At 55.8% G+C, this 24,429-nt stretch overlaps 1 protein-coding gene across 6 annotated transcripts in view; it reads right to left on the bottom strand.

Moving 5' to 3' along the window:
• The window catches only part of LOC142906762 (uncharacterized), a 45,894-nt gene that overhangs the window by 7,119 nt on the left and 14,346 nt on the right, over positions 1-24,429 (bottom strand). For all 6 annotated transcript variants that reach the window (XM_076055203.1, XM_076055202.1, XM_076055204.1 and 3 more), the window contains exons 6-9: positions 14,065-14,116; positions 9,720-9,800; positions 6,121-6,239; positions 1,503-1,730 (exon numbers count right to left, since the gene is read on the bottom strand). In XM_076055203.1, the coding sequence (XP_075911318.1) occupies positions 1,503-1,730; positions 6,121-6,239; positions 9,720-9,800; positions 14,065-14,116 (480 nt within the window). The remainder of the gene's footprint in view (positions 1-1,502; positions 1,731-6,120; positions 6,240-9,719; positions 9,801-14,064; positions 14,117-24,429) is intronic.

Genomic DNA, 24,429 nt, shown 5'->3' with positions numbered 1-24,429 from the left:
ATTTGGTAATAGCTACTCATTCAGAGGAGGAGTTGGAGATGCTGTTGCTGAGACTGGAGCGTGCCACTAAGAGATGGGGCTTTACCATCAGCCCCACCAAAACTAAGCACCTGCCTGGGTATTTTGTACCATCGGACACTCCACCCCCACAACTCCCAATCGGTGATGGGGCAGTTGTGGAGTGAGTGGAGAGTTTCCCATACCTGGGCAGCGTGCTTATGACCGGCTCCAGTTTAACAGCAGAGGTCTCACTCCGAATCAGTCGAGCGGCAATATCTTTTCGTCGGTTGCGTAACGCTGTGTGGAAGCTACCTGGTCTGTCGCTCCGCCCTAAGCTTCAGGTCTTCTCGGCCACGGTCATTCCCTCCCTTCTCTACGCTTGCGAAACGTGGACCCACCTAATGGAACATCTTCGCCGGTTAGAAACATTTAGGCTAGCCTGCCTACGATACATCCTGGGTTTAACCAGGCTGGATTGTGTGAGGAGCTCACAAATCCTTGAAAGATCTGGACAAAGTCCCATCGGTGACCTCCTCCGTTAGGCAAGGATGCGTTGGCTGGGTCATGTAGCCCGCATGCCCAGCCACCGCATGCCGAAACAGCTTTTGTTCGGCCGGATCGAGGGGGCTAAACGGGCGTGGCACGGGCTAGAGAAGAGATGGAGTGACGTGGTACAGGAGGACGTGGAGCTGAGTGGACTTGCCGATGACTGGTACCAGCGGTGTCAAGATCGTCCTCTGTGGAGGAGGCTCGTGAAGGAAGCTGCTACTGGGCAGATGGAGGCAGTCGCCCTCCAACAACAACGGAGGGTAGAGGAGCGATGCTCACAACAACGAGCGGAGCGCCGGGTGGCTAAAGCACAGCAGGTTGGCACAGTAGGGGGCACAGGTGGTGCATCAGCCAGTCATCTCAGTCAGTCGATTAGTGGCGCCTGGGTCTGCCCCTTGACCTCCTGCCAACGGGCGTTCGACACTTCACGTGGCCTCAAGGTGCACATGGCCTGGCACAAGCGTCGTGGTGATGTCACTGCCACTTAGTGGCGAATGGCTGTTGTTGTGTGTGTGCCTGTACCTGTGTGTCTGTGTGCCTGTGTGTCTGTGTGCCTGTGTGTGTCTGTGTGCCTGTGTGTGCCTGTGTGTGTCTGTGTGTGTGTGCCTGTGTGTCTGTGTCTGTGTCCATGTGTGTGTCCATGTGTGTGTGTGTGTCTGTGTGTGTCTGGTGTGTCTGTGTGTGTCCATGCATGTGTACATGTGTGTGTGTGTGTCTGTGTGTGTCTGTGCCTGTGTGTGTGCCTGTGTCTGTGTCCATGTGTGTGTCCGTGTGTGTGTGTGTGTCTGTGTGTGTCTGGTGTGTCTGTGTGTGTCCATGCATGTGTACATGCGTGTGTGTGTGTCTGTGTGTGTCTGTGCCTGTGTGTGTGTCTGTGTGCCTGTGTGTGTCTGTGTGTGTGTGCCTGTGTGTGTCCGTGCGTGCGCGTTCACAACTCTCCGCGCCTTTCTTACACTTGCATCTGCGAGTGAGTCTGGGTCTCTGTACTGGATGCGCTTTGGCACTGCTGCTGCTGCTGCTGCTGCCGCCGCTGCCGCTGCTGCCGCTGTCGTTGCCGCTGTCGTTGCCGCTGTCGTTGCCGCCGCTGCCGCCGCCGCCGCCACTTCACCCGAACCCTGGGCAGCTCCGCCTGCCACTGCTTCTCCCCCAGCCCGAGTCTCCTGGCTCACGGACGACGGGGCCTGCAGCTCGCCGTGAGAGAAGCGTGAAGCGTGTGTGTGTGTGTGTCTGTGTGTGTGTGTGTCTGTGTATCTGTGTGTGTGTGCCTGTGTGTGTGTGTGTGTGCCTGTGGGTGTGTGTCTGTGTATCTGTGTGTGTGTGCCTGTGTGTGTGTGTGTCTGTGTGTGTGTGTGTCTGTGTATCTGTGTGTGTGTGCCTGTGTGTGTGTGTGTCTGTGTGTGTGTGTGTCTGTGTATCTGTGTGTGTGTGCCTGTGTGTGTGTGTGTGTGCCTGTGGGTGTGTGTCTGTGTATCTGTGTGTGTGTGCCTGTGTGTGTGTGTGTGTGCCTGTGGGTGTGTGTCTGTGTATCTGTGTGTGTGTGCCTGTGTGTGTGTGTGCCTGTGGGTGTGTGTCTGTGTATCTGTGTGTGTATGTGTCTGTGTGTGTGTGTCTGTGTGTGTGTGTCTCTGTGTGTGTCTGTGTGTCTGTGTGTGTATGTGTGTGTATGTGTGTGTATGTGTGTCTGTATGCGTGTGTGTGTGTCTGTGTGTGTCTGTGTGTGTATGTGTGTGTATGTGTGTGTGTGTCTGTGTGTGTGTGTGTCCGGCAAAACAACCCCCTACCTCCTCGCGGTGCCGGACGGGCAACTCTGTCGTGGACAGCGCTGTGGGGGGAGATCCAATTTTGATTGGCTCCTCCCCTCATGGTATATGTGTCCACCACAGGGGCTAAACGGGGGCTCTGGACGGGTGCGAGGGGCTGGTAACCCCTCCACCTTCAATTAATTACCACGAAACCACGAATTAAACTGAAATATGTAACAACTAAGCTTGTGCCGGAGGCCCCGGGGGGCCAGGCGTCTATGACGTCTCCTGGCCAAACCCCAATTGGCGGAGCCAGGAGATTGAATACCTACCCTCGGGGCTACTCCAGAAACAACGAAAAGCCACTACGGGTGGCCACGTGGAATGTTCGAACGCTCACTGCAGAGGAGAGGCTGCCACTCCTCTGTCAGGAGCTGGACCGGTATCGCCTGGATCTATGCGGCATTCAGGAGGTCCGGTGGACCGGCTCTGGCTCCTGCCACCATGAGGGGTGGACAGTCCTCTACTCGGGGCAGCAGACTGCCAAACAACAGGGTGTGGGTCTTCTTTTGAACAAAAGAATGAAGGGGGCGTGGGAGCGTGGCGGTGAGGTGTGGGAAGCTGTAAGCCCCAGGCTACTTTGGGCTCGCCTTCCCAACAACCGGAGGCGAGGAATGGTGGTCGTGGTTACTTATGCCCCCACCGAAGATGAACATCCGTGGAGGGATGCAGGCAAAGCCGATGAGTCAGATGCCTTCTATGACCTCCTGTCACAGGTGCTGGCTAAAGTGGCCCCTCGGGATAGAGTCATCATGTTGGGTGACTTCAATGCCCGAGTTGGTCATGATACTGGCACCTGGTCTGGAGTGATTGGAGGGCATGGGCCAGATCAGCTCAATAACAACGGTAGGAGGCTGCTAGATTTTTGTGCAGCCCATGGGCTTGTAATTACCAACACGCTGTTCCGGCATCGGCGCATCCACACAACATCATGGATGCATGCCGGGTCCAAGCAAGGACATCTGCTGGACTACATAGTGACGGACCAGCGAATGCGAGCCCATGTCCTTGACACCAGGACCTACCGTGGAGCTGATCTGCCCTCTGACCATCGACTAGTCATCTGTAAGATGCGCCTGCCATTCTTCCACTCCGGTGGTGGGTGTACACCCAGGACCCCATTCCAACCTAAAGTGGCCTGGTCTCAGTTATCTGATGAAAGTTGCAAGCGAGAATTTCATCATCGCTTGCCGCTGGGATTGGCATCGTCCCCGACTCCTCCTGATGTCGAGGGTAAATGGGCGAGGTTTAGGACTGTGACTCATGCAGCTGCTATGGCTGCTTTGGGTACGCGGTCCAGACCTCCCCAGACACCCTGGCTGACAGAGGAGTTGTTCAGGATGGTTGAGAAAAAGCGACAGGCCCACTGTCATCGGCTAAAGAATCCCACGTCAGAGAATGAGGAGGCTTACCGCAGCCTTCGCTCGGAGATTCGGAGAGCCGTGAGGCGCTGCAAGGATGGGTGGTGGTCGCGGGTTGCTGAGGAGATGGAGTCTGCCTCAGTGGCCCGTGATCACAAATCTCTATTTAACTCCATCAAAAAAGTAACCTGCAGCGCCACACCTATTACCATCATTAGGGGAAAAAACGGTGATCCAATTTCCGACCCCCAGGAACAGGTTCGCAGATTTGCTGAGCATTTCTGTGAGGTCCTGGAGGAGGGAAAATCCCTCAGCCAGGAAAACATCGTGGCACAAAGTGAGGATGACCCTGCTGAGGCTGCGGTGCCTCAAATATTGGATGAAGTCACCCCCTGTGAGTGGCTGGCTGAGGTGCCATCTGCTGAGGAAGTATTGAAGGCGATCCGGAGTCTGAGACCAGGAAAGGCAGCGGGCAGAGATGATCTCCCAAGCGAAATGCTGAGGGAGGGTGGCGTTTGTGCACAGACTGCCCTATATGACATCATAACAACAGTCTGGACCACTGGACGGGTTCCGCAGGATTGGAAGGATGCCCTGGTGGTCCCCCTTTTTAAGAAGGGGGACTGCACAGACTGTAACAACTACAGGGGCATCTCACTCCTCAGTGTGCTGGGAAAGGTCCTGGCAAGGATTATTCAGCATCGCCTTGCCAGGCACGCTGAGGAGAGGCTTGCGGAGCCCCAATGCGGTTTCAGAAAAGGGCGGTCCTGCACGGATGCCATATTTTCTGTCCGTCTGCTACAGCAGAGGTGTAGGGAATTCCAACAAGACCTACATCTCTGCTTTATTGACCTGGTCAAGGCCTATGATACCATCAGTAGGCCTGGGCTCTGGGTCGTTCTTCGTGCTTTTGGAGTACCTGACCCTCTGCTCACGATCATTAAGGACCTTCATGATGGTGAGCGGGCCCGGGTAAAACTACGTGGCCGGGAGTCAGAGCCATTCCCTGTACACCTTGGGGTGCGACAGGGATGTCCTCTGGCTCCCACATTATTTAACATCTATTTTGACCACGTAGTTCGTGAAGCCTTCAATAGCTGTACCGGGGGAATCTCCATATGGTACAGATATAATGGGAGGCTAATCGATGCCCGGGTGCGGTCAAGGGATGGCTCCCTATTGCTCAACCACGTTATGTATGCTGATGATTTGGTAATAGCTGCTCAGTCAGAGGAGGAGTTGGAGACGCTGCTGCTGAGACTGGAGCGTGCCACTAAGAGGTGGGGCCTTACCATCAGCCCCACCAAAACTAAGCACCTGCCTGGGTATTTTGTACCATCGGACGCTCCACCCCCACAACTCCCAATCGGTGATGGGGCAGTTGTGGAGAGAGTGGAGCGTTTCCCATACCTGGGCAGTGTGCTTATGACTGGCTCCAGTTTAACAGCAGAGGTCTCACTCCGAATCAGTCGAGCGGCAATATCTTTTCATCGGTTGCGTAACGCTGTGTGGAAGCTACCTGGTCTGTCGCTCCGCACTAAGCTTCAGGTCTTCTCGGCCACGGTCATTCCCTCCCTTCTCTACGCTTGCGAAACGTGGACCCCCCTAATGGAACATCTTCGCCGGTTAGAAACATTTAGGCTGGCCTGCCTACGATCCATCCTGGGTTTAACCAGACTGGATTGTGTGAGGAGCTCACAAATCCTTGAAAGATCTGGGCAGGGTCCCATCGGTGAGCTCCTCCGGCAGGCAAGGCTGCGATGGCTGGGTCATGTAGCCCGCATGCCCAGCCACCGCATGCCGAAACAGCTTTTGTTTGGCCGGATTGAGGGGGCTAAGCGGGCGCGGCACGGGCTAGAGAAGAGATGGAGTGACGTGGTACAGGAGGACGTGGAGCTGAGTGGACTTGCCGATGACTGGTACCAGCGGTGTCAAGATCGGCCTCTGTGGAGGAGGCTCGTGAAGGACGCTGCTACTGGGCAGCTGGAGGCAGTCGCCCTCCAACAACAACGGAGGGCGGAGGATCGACGCTCAGAACAACGAGCGGAGCGCCGGGTGGCTAAAGCACAGCAGGTTGGCACAGTAGGGGGCACAGGTGGTGCATCAGCCAGTCATCTCAGTCAGTCGACCCGTGGCACCTGGGTCTGCCCCGTGACCTCCTGCCAGCGGGCGTTCGACACTTCACGTGACCTCAAGGTGCACATGGCCTGGCACAAGCGTCGTGGTGACGTCACCGCCACTTAGTGGCGAATGGCGGTTGTTGTTGTGGTGTGTGTGTCTGTGTGTGTCTGTGTGTGTGTCTGTGTGTGTCTGTGTGTGTGTGTGTGTATGTGTGTGTATGTGTGTCTGTGTGTGTGTGTGTCTGTGTGTGTGTGTGTCTGTGTGTGTCTGTGTGTGTGGTGTCTCACGGGGGTGGAGCGTGAGGAGAGGAAGGCACAGGGCTGGAAGGTGTCCGACTCGATGGCGGCGATGGCGAGGGCCCTGGCCGCTCGCTCCTCCACGCCGCCCACGGAGGCCGCCAGGGCCGCTGCACCCACGGTGGGGGGGAGAGGGGGAGGGGAGGGGAGAGGGGGAGGGGAGGGGCGGGTGGGGGGGGTGGTTAAGGTGGAGGTGGTAGTGGATGTGGTTAAGGTGGTCGTGGTGGTGGTGGATGTGGTTAAGGTGGTGGTGGATGTGGTTAAGGTGGTGGTGGTAGATGTGGTTAAGGTGGTGGATGTGGTTAAGGTGGTGGATGTGGTTATTGTGGTGGATGTGGTTAAGGTGGTGGATGTGGTTAAGGTGGTGGTGGTAGATGTGGTTAAGGTGGTGGATGTGGTTAAGGTGGTGGATGTGGTTAAGGTGGTGGATGTGGCTAAGGTGGTGGATGTGGTTAAGGTGGTGGATGTGGTTAAGGTGGTGGTGGTGGATGTGGTTAAGGTGGTGGATGTGGTTAAGGTGGTGGATGTGGTTAAGGTGGTGGTGGATGTGGTTAAAGTGGTCGTGGTGGATGTGGTTAAGGTGACTCAAAAATGTAATAAGCTTGTGCCAGAGGCCCCGGGGGGACAGGCGTCTATGACGTCTCCTGGGCAAACCCATTTGGCGGAGCCAGGAGACTGAATCTCTACCCTCGGGGCTCCTCCAGAAACAACAAAAAACCACTTCGTGTGGCCACGTGGAATGTTCGAACGCTCACTGCGGAGGAGAGGCTGCCACTCCTCTGTCGAGAGCTGGACCGGTACCGCCTGGATCTCTTTGGTATTCAGGAGGTCCGGTGGACCGGCTCTGGCTCCTGCCATTATGAGGGGTGGACAGTCCTCTACTTGGGGCAGGAGACTACTAAATAACAGGGAGTGGCTCTTCGGAACAAAATAATAAAGGGGGCTTGGGAGCGTGGCGGTGAGGTGTGGGGAAGCTGTAAGCCCCAGGCTACTTTGGGCTCGCCTTCCCATCAATCGGAGGTGAGGAGTGGTGGTCGTGGTTACTTATGCCCCCACCGAATACGAACATCCGTGGAGGGATGCAGGCAAAGCCGATGAGTCAGATGCCTTCTATGACCTCCTGTCACAGGTGCTGGCTAAAGTGGCCCCTCGGGATAGAGTCATCTTGTTGGGTGACTTCAATGCCCGAGTTGGTCATGATGCTGGCACCTGGTCTGGAGTGATTGGAAGACATGGGCCAGATCAGCTCAATAACTCTGCTGTAGGAGGGAGGGAGATGGAACAGATGTGGATTAGTCACACACTCTGCTATAGGAGGGAGTGAGATGGATCAGCTCAATCAAAAGATAAGGAGGCTGCTAGATTCTTATGCAGCCCATGGGCTTGTAATTACCAACACATTAGTCCGGCATCGGCGCATCCACACAACATCATGGATGCATGGCGGGTCCAAACAAGAACATCTGCTGGACTACATAGTGATGGAACAGCAGATGCGGGCCCATGTCCTTGACACCAGGACCTACCGTGGAGCTGATCTGCCCACTGACCATCGACTTGTCATCTGTAAGATGCGCCTGCCATTCTTCCACTCAGGTGGTGGGTGTACACGCAGGACGACATTCAAACCCTTGGTGGCCTGGTCTCAGTTATCTGATGAAAGTTGCAAGCAAGTATTTAATTATCGCTTGTGGCTGGGGTTGGCATTGTCCCCCACTCCTCCTGATGTCGAGGGGAAATGGGCGAGATTTATGACTGTGGCTTATGCAGCTGCAATGGCTGCTTTGGGTACACAGTCCAGACCGCCCCAGAGACCCTGGCTGACAGAGGAGGTGTTCAGGCTGGCTGAGAAAAAGCGACAGGCCCACTCTCATCATCTACAGCATCCCACGTCTCGAGAATGAGGAGGCTTACCGCAGCCTTCGCTCGGAGGTTCGGAGAGCCGTGAGGCGCTGCAAGGATGGATGGTGGTCGTGGGTTGCTGAGGAGATGGAGTCTGCCTCAATGGCCCGCGATCACAAATCGCTCTTTAATTCCATCAAAAAAGTAACCTGCAGCGCCACACCTATTACCATCATTAGGGGAAAGAACGGTGATCCAATCTCCGACCCCCAGGAACAGGTTTGCAGATTTGCTGAGCATTTCTGTGAGATCCTGGGGGAGGGGAAATCTCTCAGCCTGGAAAACAACGTGGGACAAAGTGGGGATGACCCTGCTGAGGCTGCGGTGCCTCAAATATGGGAATAAGTCACCCCCTGTGAGTGGCTGGCTAAGGTGCCATCAGTTGAGGAAGTACTGAAGGCCATCCGGAGTCTAGACCAGGAAAGGCACCGGGCAGAGATGATCTCCCAAGCGAATTGCCGAGGGAGGGTGGCGTTTGTGCACAGACTGCCTTATATGACATCATAACAGTCTTGGCCACTGGATGGGTTCCGCAGGATTGGAAGGATGCCCTGATGGTCCCCCTCTTTAAGAAGGGGGACCGCACAGACTGTAACAACTACAGGGGCATCTCACTCCTCAGTGTGCCGGGAAAGGTCCTGGCAAAGATTATTCAACATCGCCTTGCCAGGCACGCTGAGGAGAGGCTTGCGGAGCCCCAATGCAGTTTCAGGAAAGGGCGGTCCTGCACAGATGCCAACAAGACCTACATCTCTGCTTTATTGACCTGGTCAAGGCCTATGATACCATCAGTAGGCCTGGGCACTGGGTTGTTCTTCGTGCTTTCGGAGTCCCTGACCCTCTGCTCACAATCATTAAGGACCTTCATGATGGTGAGCGGGCCCGGGTAAAACTACGTGGCCAGGAGTCGGAGCCATTCCCTGTACACCTTGGGGTGCGACAGGGATGTCCTCTGGCTCCCACATTATTTAACAACTATTTTGACCAAGTAGTTCGTGAAGCCTTCAATAGCTGTACCGGAGGAAATTCCATCTGGTACAGATACAATCAGAGGTTGACCGGTGCCCAGGTGCGGTCAAGGCATGGCTCCCTATTGCCCATCGGTGAGCTCCTCTAGCAGGCAAGGCTGCGTTGGCTGGGCGATGTAGCCCACATGCCCAGCCACCGCATGCCGAAACAGCTTTTGTTCGGATGGATCGAGGGGGCTAAACGGGCGCGGCACGGGCTAGAGAAGAGATGGAGTGATGTGGTACAGGAGGACGTGGAGGCTGAGTGGACTTGCCGATGACCGGTACCAGCGGTGTCAAGATCGTCCTCTGTGGAGGAGGCTCGTGAAGGACGCTACTGGGCAGTTGGAGGTAGTCGCCCTCCAACAACAACGGAGGGCGGAGGAGCGACGCTCACAACGAGCGGAGCGCCGGGTAGCTAAAGCACAGCAGGTTGGCACAGTAGGGGGCACAGGTGGTGCATCAGCCAGTCATCTCAGTCAGTCGACCCGTGGCACCTGCTGGGTCTGCCCCGTGACCTCCTGCCAGCGGGCGTTCGACACTTCACGTGGCCTCAAGGTGCACATGGCCTGGCACAAGCGTCGTGGTGACGTCACCGCCACTTAGTGGCGAATGGCGGTTGTTGTTGGTGGTTGGCGGTTGCCGTGGCGGTTGCCGTGGCGGTTGCCGTGGCGATCTCACCCTCCTGCCTCCTCCTCTCCTCCTCCTTCCCGCGCTGCTCCCGCTCCACCTCCTTGGCCCTCAGCGTCTCGTCGGCCCGCGCTGGGAAGATGACAACGCCGGTGAGACACAGGCAGACACAGGCAGACACAGGCAGACAGTGCCAGTGAGACACAGGCAGACACAGGCAGACACAGGCAGACAGTGCCAGTGAGAGACAGGCAGACACAGGCAGACAGTGCCAGTGAGACACAGGCAGACACAGGCAGACAGTGCCAGTGAGACACAGGCAGACACAGGCAGACACAGGCAGACAACGCCGGTGAGACACAGGCAGACACAGGCAGACACAGGCAGACAGCGTTAGTGAGACACAGGCAGACACAGGCAGACACAGGCAGACAGCGCCAGTGAGAGACAAGCAGACACATGCAGACACAGACGGACAACGCCAGTGAGACACAGGCAGACACAGGCAGACACAGACAGACAACGTCAGTGAGACACAGGCAGACACAGTGAGACACAGACAGATGTCAGTGAGACACAGGCAGACACAGTGAGACACAGGCAGACACAGTGAGACACAGGCAGACAACGTCAGTGAGACACAGGCAGACACAGTGAGACACAGGCAGACGTCAGTGAGACACAGACAGACAACGTCAGTGAGACACAGACAGACAACACCAGTGAGACACAGGCAGACAACGTCAGTGAGACACAGGCAGACACAGTGAGACACAGGCAGACAACGTCAGTGAGACACATACAGACGCCAGTGAGACACAGGCAGACGACAGTGAGACACAGACAGACAACGTCAGTGAGACACAGGCAGACACAGTGAGACACAGGCAGACACAGTGAGACACAGGCAGACGTCAGTGAGACACAGGCAGACACAGTGAGACACAGGCAGACGTCAGTGAGACACAGGCAGACACAGTGAGACACAGGCAGACGTCAGTGAGACACAGGCAGACAGCGTCAGTGAGACACAGGCAGACACAGGCAGACAACGTCAGTGAGACACAGGCAGACAACGCCAGTGAGACACAGACAGACGTCAGTGAGACACAGTGAGACACAGACAGACAACGTCAGTGAGACACAGACAGACAACGTCAGTGAGACACAGTGAGACACAGACAGACGTCAGTGAGACACAGACAGACGTCAGTGAGACACAGGTAGACAACGTCAGTGAGACACAGGCAGACAACGTCAGTGAGACACAGGCAGACGTCAGTGAGACACAGGCAGACAACGTCAGTGAGACACAGGCAGACGACAGTGAGACACAGGCAGACAGCGACAGTGAGACACAGGCAGACGTCAGTGAGACACAGGCAGACAACGCCAGTGAGACAGGCAGACGTCAGTCAGACACAGGCAGACACAGGCAGACGTCAGTGAGACACAGGCAGACAACGTCAGTTTGACACAGACAGACGTCAGTGAGACACAGGCAGACAGCGTCAGTGAGACACAGGCAGACACAGTGAGACACAGGCAGACACAGTGAGACACAGGCAGACACAGGCAGACACAGTGAGACACAGGCAGACACAGTGAGACACAGGCAGACAGCGCAAACCGTCGAACAAAGACAGTCCCCCCCCCCAATCGCGCGGCGCTTTAAGATGCTGCTGCTTCTGTGGCCGTCTGGAACGCTCTCTTCCTGCCGACATTAGGAAGCCACTGGGAGCTCTGATGATACCACTTTTAAATCATCATCATCATCATCATCTGGACCAGGGCTGGGGAACCGTCCGTCCCGTGGGCCGTCTGAGGCCCGCGGAATCATTTGGGTCTCTGGACCCTGCCAAGGCAACCGCAGGCGGGGGCACTCGAAATTCAACAAATCTAGGAGAGCAAAAGCCTTGAAAAGCGGTCGCGAGTAGCAGCGACAACATCGTCAGTACCGGCTAACATCGTCACCGAGCTAATTAAAACGTTTGACCAAATATAAACGGGGCTAATTTTTAAGTTGGTCATTTTGTTTATGGCCCTCGAATGACGTTTTCTAAATATCCAAATGGCCCTTTGGCACAAAAAAGATTCCCCACCGCTGAATTCTCAACTATCCGGCCCCCTGTTGACACGGGGCCGGCCGGCTAAGAGTAGCGGTGATCGCGTTCAACAATGCCACTCCACGTACACAAAGACAAAGATCCCCCGTGTAGCCTTAACAGACTGTAGGGGCAAGTGCTGTTAGCGAGCACCTATGAAGGCCGGAACGGTACACGAGGGGGTGGGTGGCCAGCACCACGCCCGGCCGCCTTTGTCTCCCCAGTGGCGATGTTTACACACCGCACTAGGTACTCATTTGAGGCTGAGTCGACCTAGGGGAGGTCCGGGACCGGTTCAGATAATCGGCACTGGGTGTTGCCCGTGAGTGGGAATCGAACCCGGGTCGCCAGGTTCATAGCGCAGCGTAGCGCTAACCGCTACACTACGTACAGAACACACACACGCATACACACAACATACACACACGCATACACACACAACATACACGCAACATACACGCAACATACACGCAACATACACACAACATACACACACGCATACAGGCAACATACACGCAACATACACACAACATACACACATGCATACACACACACATGCACACAACATACACACACAACATACACAAAACATACACACACGCATACACACGCATACACAACACACACACACAACATACACACGCAAAACACACACACAACATACACACACAACATACACAAAACATACACACACGCATACACACACGCATACACACAACATACACACAACATACACACAACATACACACGCAACACACACACACAACATACACACACAACATACACAAAACATACACACACGCATACACACACGCAACATACACACGCAACACACACGCAACACACGCACAACACACACACACAACAAACACACAACATACATAAGTGCAAAGACACACACAACATACACACACCATACACACACAACATACACACACAACAGACACAACACACACACACAACACACACACACACCATACACACACAACATACACACACAACAGACACAACACACACACAACACACACACAACATACATACGTGCAAAGGTACACACAACATACACACACAACAGACACACACAACATACACACAACATACAAACACAACACACACAACACACACACACAACACACACAACACACACACAACATACACACACAACACACACACACAACACACACACAACACACACAACACACACACAACACACACAACATACACACACAACACACACACAACATACACACACAACACAACACACAACATACACACAACATACACACACAACACACACAACACACACACACAACATACACACACAACATACACACACACACAACATACACACACAACACACACACACACAACACACACACAACACACACAACATACACACACAACACACACAACATACACACACAACACACACAACATACACACACACAACACACACAACACACACACACACACAACACACACAACACACACACACACAACACACACAACACACACAACATACACACACAACACAACACACACAACACAACACACACAACATACACACACAACACACACACAACACACACACAACACACACACAACACACACAACACACACAACACACACACACAATATACACACAACATACAAACACAACACACACAACACACACACAACATACACACACAACACACACACACAACATACACACAACATACAAACACAACACACACAACACACACACAACATACACACACAACACACACACAACATACACACACAACACACACAACATACACACACAACACACACAACACACACACAACACACACAACATACACACACAACACACACAAAACATACACACACAACACACACAAAACATACACACAACACACACACACAACACACACACACAACACACACAACACACAACATACATACGTGCAAAGGTACACACAACATACACACACAACAGACACACACAACATACACACAACATACAAACACAACACACACACACACAACATACACACACAACATACACACACAACACACACACACAACACACACACACAACACACACACAACACACACAACATACACACACAACACACACAACATACACACACAACACACACACAACATACACACACAACACAACACACAACATACACACAACATACACACACAACACACACACAACATACACACACAACACACACACAACACACACACAACATACACACACACACACAACACACACACACACGTGCAAAGATACACACCTGCTGCGTCTATCGCCAGCTGCATGCGTAACTTCACTTGCTCCGCTGGACTCTAAAAGACACAAAGACAAAGATCCCCTGCATAGCCTGCAACAGACTGTAGGTGCAAGTGCTGTTAGCGAGCAGCACCTATGAAGGCCGGCATGGCACACGAGGGGGTGGGTGGCCAGCACCACGCCCGGCCGCCTTTGTCTCCCCGGTGGCGATGTTTACTACACACACAGCACCAGGTACTCATTTGAGGCCGAGTCGACCTAGGGGAAGCTCAGGACGAGTTCCTAAAATCATCGCTAGCCGTGAGCAGGGAATGGAACTCGGCGGGTTCATAGCGCAGCGGAGCGCTAACCGCTGCACCACCACTCCCCACACACAGACACACACACACAGACACACACAGACACACACACAGACACACACACACAGACACACACACACACAGACACAACAACAACCGCCATTCGCCACTAAGTGGCGGTGACGTCACCACGACGCTTGTGCCAGGCTATGTGCACCCTGAGGCCACGTGAAGTGTCGAACGCCCGCTGGCAGGAGGTCACGGGGCAGACCCAGGTGCCACGGGTCGACTGACTGAGATGACTGGCTGATGCACCACCTGTGCCCCCTACTGTGCCAACCTGCTGTGCTTTAGCCACCCGGCGCTCCGCTCGCTGTTGTGAGCGTCGCTCCTCCGCCCTCCGTTGTTGTTGGAGGGCGACTGCCTCCAACTGCCCAGTAGCATCCTTCACAAGCCTCCTCCACAGAGGCCGATCTTGACACCGCTGGTACCAGTCATCGGCAAGTCCACTCAGCTCCACGTCCTCCTGTACCACATCACTCCATCTCTTCTCTAGCCCGTGCCGCGCCCGCTTAGCCCCCTCAATCCGGCCAAACAAAAGCTGTTTCGGCATGCGGTGGCTGGGCATGCGGGCTACATGACCCAGCCATCGCAGCCTTGCCTGCCGGAGGAGCTCACCGATGGGACGCTGCCCAGATCTTTCAAGGATTTGTGAGCTCCTCACACAATCCAGTCTGGTTAAACCCAGGATGGATCGTAGGCAGGTCAGCCTAAATGTTTCTAACCGGCGAAGATGTTCTATTAGGGGGGTCCACGTTTCGCAAGCGTAGAGAAGGGAGGGAATGACCGTGGCCGAGAAGACCTGAAGCTTAGTGCGGAGCGACAGACCAGGTAGCTTCCACACAGCGTTACGCAACCGATGAAAAGATATTGCCGCTCGACTGATTCGGAGTGAGACCTCTGCTGTTAAACTGGAGCCAGTCATAAGCACACTGCCCAGGTATGGGAAACTCTCCACTCTCTCCACAACTGCCCCATCACCGATTGGGAGTTGTGGGGGTGGAGTGTCCGATGGTACAAAATACCCAGGCAGGTGCTTAGTTTTGGTGGGGCTGATGGTAAGGCCCCACCTCTTAGTGGCACGCTCCAGTCTCAGCAGCAGCGTCTCCAACTCCTCCTCTGACTGAGCAGCTATTACCAAGTCATCAGCATACATAACGTGGTTGAGCAATAGGGAGCCATCCCTTGACCGCACCCGGGCATCGATTAGCCTCCCATTATATCTGTACCATATGGAGATTCCCCCGGTACAGCTATTGAAGGCTTCACGAACTACGTGGTCAAAATAGATGTTAAATAATGTGGGAGCCAGAGGACATCCCTGTCGCACCCCAAGGTGTACAGGGAATGGCTCTGACTCCCGGCCACGTAGTTTTACCCGGGCCCGCTCACCATCATGAAGGTCCTTAATGATCGTGAGCAGAGGGTCAGGTACTCCAAAAGCACGAAGAACGACCCAGAGCCCAGGCCTACTGATGGTATCATAGGCCTTGACCAGGTCAATAAAGCAGAGATGTAGGTCTTGTTGGAATTCCCTACACCTCTGCTGTAGCAGACGGACAGAAAATATGGCATCTGTGCAGGACCGCCCTATCCTGAAACCGCATTGGGGCTCCGCAAGCCTCTCCTCAGCGTGCCTGGCAAGGCGATGCTGAATAATCCTTGCCAGGACCTTTCCCGGCACACTGAGGAGTGAGATGCCCCTGTAGTTGTTACAGTCTGTGCGGTCCCCCTTCTTAAAAAGGGGGACCACCAGGGCATCCTTCCAATCCTGCGGAACCCGTCCAGTGGTCCAGACTGTTGTCATGATGTCATATAGGGCAGTCTGTACACAAACGCCACCCTCCCTTTGCATTTCGCTTGGGAGATCATCTCTGCCCGCTGCCTTTCCTGGTCTCAGACTCCGGATCGCCTTCAGTACTTCCTCAACAGATGGCACCTCAGCCAGTCACTCACAGGGGGTGACTTCTTCCAATATTTGAGGCACCGCAGCCTCAGCAGGGTCATCCTCACATTGTGCCACGATGTTTTCCTGGCTGTGGGATTTTCCCTCCCCCAGGACCTCACAGAAATGCTCAGCAAATCTGCAAACCTGTTCCTCGGGGTCGGAGATTGGATCACCGTTTTTTCCCCTAATGATGGTAATAGGTGTGGTGCTGCAGGTTACTTTTTTGATGGAGTTAAATAGAGATTTGTGATCACGGGCCACTGAGGCAGACTCCATCTCCTCAGCAACCCGCGACCACCACCCATCCTTGCAGCGCCTCACGGCTCTCCGAACCTCCGAGCGAAGGCTGCGGTAAGCCTCCTCATTCTCTGACGTGGGATTCTGTAGCCGATGGCAGTGGGCCTGTCGCTTTTTCTCAACCATCCTGAACACCTCCTCTTTCAGCCAGGGTCTCTGGGGAGGTTTGGACCATGTACCCAAAGCAGCCATTGCAGCTGCATGAGTGACAGTCCTAAACCTCGCCCATTTACCCTCGACATCAGGAGGAGTCGGGGACGATGCCAATCCCAGCCGCAAGCGATGATGAAATTCTCGCTTGCAACTTTCATCAGATAACTGAGACCAGGCCACTTTAGGTCGGAATGGGGTCCTGGGTGTACACCCACCACCGGAGTGGAAGAATGGCAGGCGCATCTTACAGATGACTAGTCGATGGTCAGAGGGCAGATCAGCTCCACGGTAGGTCCTGGTGTCAAGGACATGGGCTCGCATCCGCTGGTCCGTCACTATGTAGTCCAGCAGATGTTCTTGCTTGGACCCGGCATGCATCCATGATGTTGTGTGGATGTGCCGATGCCTGAACAGCGTGTTGGTAATTACAAGCCCATGGGCTGCACAAAAATCTAGCAGCCTCCTACCGTTGTAATTGAGCTGATCTGGCCCATGCCCTCCAATCACTCCAGACCAGGTGCCAGTAATCATGACCAACTCGGGCATTGAAGTCACCCAACATGATGACTCTATCCCGAGGGGCCACTTTAGCCAGCACCTGTGAAAGGAGGTCATAGAAGGCATCTGACTCATCGGCTTTGCCTGCATCCCTCCACAGATGTTCATCTTCGGTGGGGGCATAAGTAACCACGACCACCGTTCCTCGCCTCCGGTTGATGGGAAGGCGAGCCCAAAGTAGCCTGGGGCTTACAGCTTCCCACACCTCACCGCCACGCTCCCACGCCCCCTTCATTCTTTTGTTCAAAAGAAGAGCCACTCCCTGTTGTTTGGCAGTCTGCTGCCCCGAGTAGAGGACTGTCCACCCCTCGTGGTGGCAGGAGCCAGAGCCGGTCCACCGGACCTCCTGAATGCCGCATAGATCCAGGCGGTACCGGTCCAGCTCCCGACAGAGGAGTGGCAGCCTCTCCTCGGCAGTGAGCGTTCGAACATCCACGTGGCCACCCGTAGTGGCTTTTCGTTGTTTCTGGAGTAGCCCCGAGGGTAGGTATTCAATCTCCTGGCTCCGCCAATTGGGGTTTGGCCAGGAGACGTCATAGACGCCTGGCCCCCCGGGGCCTCCGGCACAAGCTTATTAGTTACATATTTCAGTTTAACTCGTGGTTTCGTGGTAATTAATTGAAGGTGGAGGGGTTACCAGCCCCTCGCACCCGTCCAGAGCCCCCATTTAGCCCCTGTGCTGGACACATATGCCATGAGGGGAGGAGCCAATCAAAATTGGATCTCCCCCCACAGCACTGTCCACGACAGAGTTGCCCGTCCGGCACCGCGAGGAGGTAGGGGGTTATTTTGCCCCACACACACACACAGACACACACACACAGAGACACACACACACAGAGACACACACAGACACACACAGAGACACACACAGAGACACACACAGAGACACACACAGAGACACACACACAGAGACACACACACACACACAGACAGACACACACACACACACAGACACACACACACAGACAGACACACACACACAGACACACACACACAGACACACACACACAGACAGACAGACACACACAGACACACACAGACAGACACACACAGACAGACACACACAGAAACACAGACAAACAAACAAACATAGACATAGAGACACACAGACATACACACACACATACACACAGACACGCAGACACACAGACACACACACAGAAACACAGACACACACAAACACAAAGACACACACACACAAACACACACACAGAAACACACACAGACACACAGACACACACGTGGTGATGATGACTATAATGATGACGACAATGACGACGATGGTGATGATGAACAGTTTAACACGTAGGAGGCTTTTGCGACCAATACTATTCACAATAAAGGTTTTTGTGGGTCAGATCGCGTTATTTATAAATGTTGTCGTAACATCCACCACCCGACCACGGCCAAACAGTAAAAAAAAAGTATCACGTTGTCAAAAGACAAAATAGTTCACTACTTTAGCCCACCGGTGTGTGTTGAAGAGTGAATCCACAACATTTACAATGTGAGTAGTACGACATCTGTTTGGCCGTGGTCGGGTGGTGGAGGGTTACGACACATTTATAAATAACGCGATCTGACCCAAAACACCTTTATTGTGGATGACGAGGATGATGATGACGACGACGATGACGAGGATGATGACAATGATGATGTAGATGACGACGACGATGACGGTAACGATGGTAACGATGGTAACGATGATGACTATGATGACGATGACGACAACGATGACGACCATGATGACGATGAGGACCATGATGACGATGACGACGATGATGACGATGACAACGATGACGACAATTCCACCGCCATCCCGGCCACCTCCGCTCACAGCCCCCCGCTCGAGTGGCTCTTGTGTCAGGCCGAGGGGACCTGGCGGCTGGCCCACCCAACCCGCCCAACCCGCCCAACCCACCCAACCCGCCCAACCCACCCAACCCGCCCAACCCACCCAACCCGCCCAACCCACCCAACCCACCCAACCCGCCCAACCCACCCAACCCACCCAACCCACCAAACTCACCCAACCCACCCAACTCACCCAACCCACCCAACTCACCCAACTCACCCAACCCACCCAACCCACCCAACCCACCCAACCCACCAAACTCACCCAACCCACCCAACCCACCAAACTCACCCAACTCACCCAACCCACCCAACCCACCCAACCCACCAAACTCACCCAACCCACCCAACTCACCCAACCCACCCAACTCACCCAACTCACCCAACCCACCCAACTCACCCAACCCACCCAACTCACCCAACTTACCCAACCCACCCAACTCACCCAACCCACCCAACTCACCCAACTCACTCACCCAACCCACCCAACTCACCCAACCCACCCAACCCACCCAACTCACCCAACCCACCCAACTCACCCAACCCACCCAACTCACCCAACCCACCCAGCCCACCCAACTCACCCAACCCACCCAACCCACCCAACCCACCCAACTCACTCACCCAACCCACCCAACTCACTCACCCAACCCACCCAACCCACCCAACTCACCCAACCCACCCAGCCCACCCAACTCACTCACCCAACCCACCCAACTCACTCACCCAACCCACCCAACCCACCCAACCCACCCAACCCAGCCCAACCCACCCAACTCACCCAACTCACTCACCCAACCCACCCAACTCACCCAACCCACGCAACCCACCCAACTCACCCAACCCACCCAACTCACCCAACCCACCCAACTCACCCAACCCACCCAGCCCACCCAACTCACCCAACCCACCCAACCCACCCAACCCACCCAACTCACTCACCCAACCCACCCAACTCACTCACCCAACCCACCCAACCCACCCAACTCACCCAACCCACCCAGCCCACCCAACTCACTCACCCAACCCACCCAACTCACTCACCCAACCCACCCAACCCACCCAACCCGCCCAACCCACCCAACCCACCCAACCCACCAAACTCACCCAACCCACCCAACTCACCCAACCCACCCAACTCACCCAACTCACCCAACCCACCCAACCCACCCAACCCACCAAACTCACCCAACCCACCCAACCCACCAAACTCACCCAACTCACCCAACCCACCCAACCCACCAAACTCACCCAACCCACCCAACTCACCCAACCCACCCAACTCACCCAACTCACCCAACCCACCCAACTCACCCAACCCACCCAACTCACCCAACTCACCCAACCCACCCAACTCACCCAACCCACCCAACTCACCCAACTCACTCACCCAACCCACCCAACTCACCCAACCCACCCAACCCACCCAACTCACCCAACCCACCCAACTCACCCAACCCACCCAACTCACCCAACCCACCCAACTCACCCAACCCACCCAGCCCACCCAACTCACCCAACCCACCCAACCCACCCAACCCACCCAACCCACCCAACTCACTCACCCAACCCACCCAACTCACTCACCCAACCCACCCAACCCACCCAACCCACCCAACCCACCCAACTCACTCACCCAACCCACCCAACTCACTCACCCAACCCACCCAACCCACCCAACTCACCCAACCCACCCAGCCCACCCAACTCACTCACCCAACCCACCCAACTCACTCACCCAACCCACCCAACCCACCCAACCCACCCAACCCAGCCCAACCCACCCAACTCACCCAACTCACTCACCCAACCCACCCAACTCACCCAACCCACCCAACCCACCCAACTCACCCAACCCACCCAACTCACCCAACCCACCCAACTCACCCAACCCACCCAGCCCACCCAACTCACCCAACCCACCCAACCCACCCAACCCACCCAACCCACCCAACTCACTCACCCAACCCACCCAACTCACTCACCCAACCCACCCAACCCACCCAACTCACCCAACCCACCCAGCCCACCCAACTCACTCACCCAACCCACCCAACTCACTCACCCAACCCACCCAACCCACCCAACCCACCCAACCCGCCCAACCCACCCAACCCACCAAACTCACTCACCCAACCCACCCAACTCACTCACCCAACCCACCCAACCCACCCAACTCACCCAACCCACCCAACTCACCCAACCCACCCAACTCACCCAACCCACCCAGCCCACCCAACTCACCCAACCCACCCAACCCACCCAACCCACCCAACCCACCCAACTCACTCACCCAACCCACCCAACTCACTCACCCAACCCACCCAACCCACCCAACTCACCCAACCCACCCAGCCCACCCAACTCACTCACCCAACCCACCCAACTCACTCACCCAACCCACCCAACCCACCCAACCCACCCAACCCACCCAACCCACCCAACCCACCCAACTCACTCACCCAACCCACCCAACCCACCCAACCCACCCAACCCACCCAACTCACTCACCCAACCCACCCAACTCACTCACCCAACCCACCCAACCCACCCAACTCACCCAACCCACCCAGCCCACCCAACTCACTCACCCAACCCACCCAACTCACTCACCCAACCCACCCAACCCACCCAACCCACCCAACCCAGCCCAACCCACCCAACTCACCCAACTCACTCACCCAACCCACCCAACTCACCCAACCCACCCAACCCACCCAACTCACCCAACCCACCCAACTCACCCAACCCACCCAACTCACCCAACCCACCCAGCCCACCCAACTCACCCAACCCACCCAACCCACCCAACCCACCCAACTCACTCACCCAACCCACCCAACTCACTCACCCAACCCACCCAACCCACCCAACTCACCCAACCCACCCAGCCCACCCAACTCACTCACCCAACCCACCCAACTCACTCACCCAACCCACCCAACCCACCCAACCCACCCAACCCGCCCAACCCACCCAACCCACCAAACTCACCCAACCCACCCAACTCACCCAACCCACCCAACTCACCCAACTCACCCAACCCACCCAACCCACCCAACCCACCCAACCCACCAAACTCACCCAACCCACCCAACCCACCAAACTCACCCAACTCACCCAACTCACCCAACCCACCCAACCCACCCAACCCACCAAACTCACCCAACCCACCCAACTCACCCAACCCACCCAACTCACCCAACTCACCCAACCCACCCAACTCACCCAACCCACCCAACTCACCCAACTCACCCAACCCACCCAACTCACCCAACCCACCCAACTCACCCAACTCACTCACCCAACCCACCCAACTCACCCAACCCACCCAACCCACCCAACTCACCCAACCCACCCAACTCACCCAACCCACCCAACTCACCCAACCCACCCAACTCACCCAACCCACCCAGCCCACCCAACTCACCCAACCCACCCAACCCACCCAACCCACCCAACCCACCCAACTCACTCACCCAACCCACCCAACTCACTCACCCAACCCACCCAACCCACCCAACCCACCCAGCCCACCCAACTCACTCACCCAACCCACCCAACTCACTCACCCAACCCACCCAACCCACCCAACTCACCCAACCCACCCAGCCCACCCAACTCACTCACCCAACCCACCCAACTCACTCACCCAACCCACCCAACCCACCCAACCCACCCAACCCACCCAACCCAGCCCAACCCACCCAACTCACCCAACTCACCCAACTCACCCAACTCACCAAACCCACCCAACTCACCCAACTCACCCAACTCACCCAACCCACCCAACTCACCCAACCCACCCAACTCACCCAACTCACCCAACCCACCCAACCCACCCAACTCACTCACCCAACCCACCCAACCCACCCAACCCACCCAACCCACCCAGCCCACCCAACTCACTCACCCAACCCACCCAACTCACTCACCCAACCCACCCAACCCACCCAACTCACCCAACCCACCCAGCCCACCCAACTCACTCACCCAACCCACCCAACTCACTCACCCAACCCACCCAACCCACCCAACCCACCCAACCCAGCCCAACCCACCCAACTCACCCAACTCACCCAACTCACCAAACCCACCCAACTCACCCAACTCACCCAACTCACCCAACTCACCCAACCCACCCAACTCACCCAACTCACCCAACCCACCCAACCCACCCAACCCACCCAACTCACTCACCCAACCCACCCAACCCACCCAACCCACCCAGCCCACCCAACTCACTCACCCAACCCACCCAACTCACTCACCCAACCCACCCAACCCACCCAACTCACCCAACCCACCCAGCCCACCCAACTCACTCACCCAACCCACCCAACTCACTCACCCAACCCACCCAACCCACCCAACCCACCCAACCCAGCCCAACCCACCCAACTCACCCAACTCACCCAACTCACCAAACCCACCCAACTCACCCAACTCACCCAACCCACCCAACTCACCCAACCCACCCAACTCACCCAACTCACCCAACCCACCCAAACCCATCCAACTCACCCAACTCACCCAACCCACCCAAACCCACCCAACTCACCCAACCCACCCAAACCCATCCAACTCACCCAACTCACCCAACCCACCCAAACCCATCCAACTCACCCAACTCACCCAACCCACCCAAACCCATCCAACTCACCCAACTCACCCAACCCACCCAACCCACCCAACCCACCCAACTCACTCACCCAACCCACCCAACCCACCCAACCCACCCAACCCACCCAGCCCACCCAACTCACTCACCCAACTCACTCACCCAACCCACCCAACCCACCCAACTCACCCAACCCACCCAGCCCACCCAACTCACTCACCCAACCCACCCAACTCACTCACCCAACCCACCCAACCCACCCAACCCAGCCCAACCCACCCAACTCACCCAACTCACCCAACTCACCCAACTCACCAAACCCACCCAACTCACCCAACTCACCCAACTCACCCAACCCACCCAACTCACCCAACCCACCCAACTCACCCAACTCACCCAACCCACCCAACCCACCCAACCCACCCAACTCACTCACCCAACCCACCCAACCCACCCAACCCACCCAGCCCACCCAACTCACTCACCCAACCCACCCAACTCACTCACCCAACCCACCCAACCCACCCAACTCACCCAACCCACCCAGCCCACCCAACTCACTCACCCAACCCACCC

This window comes from Petromyzon marinus, chromosome 70, assembly GCF_048934315.1.
Source record: "Petromyzon marinus isolate PM22_M1 ecotype Great Lakes invasive population chromosome 70, UKy_Petmar_22M1.pri1.0, whole genome shotgun sequence".
NCBI classification, from domain to species: domain Eukaryota; kingdom Metazoa; phylum Chordata; class Hyperoartia; order Petromyzontiformes; family Petromyzontidae; genus Petromyzon; species Petromyzon marinus.
The sequence above is the reverse complement of the archived record's forward strand: the minus strand, read 5'-3'. Positions and strand labels throughout refer to the sequence as shown.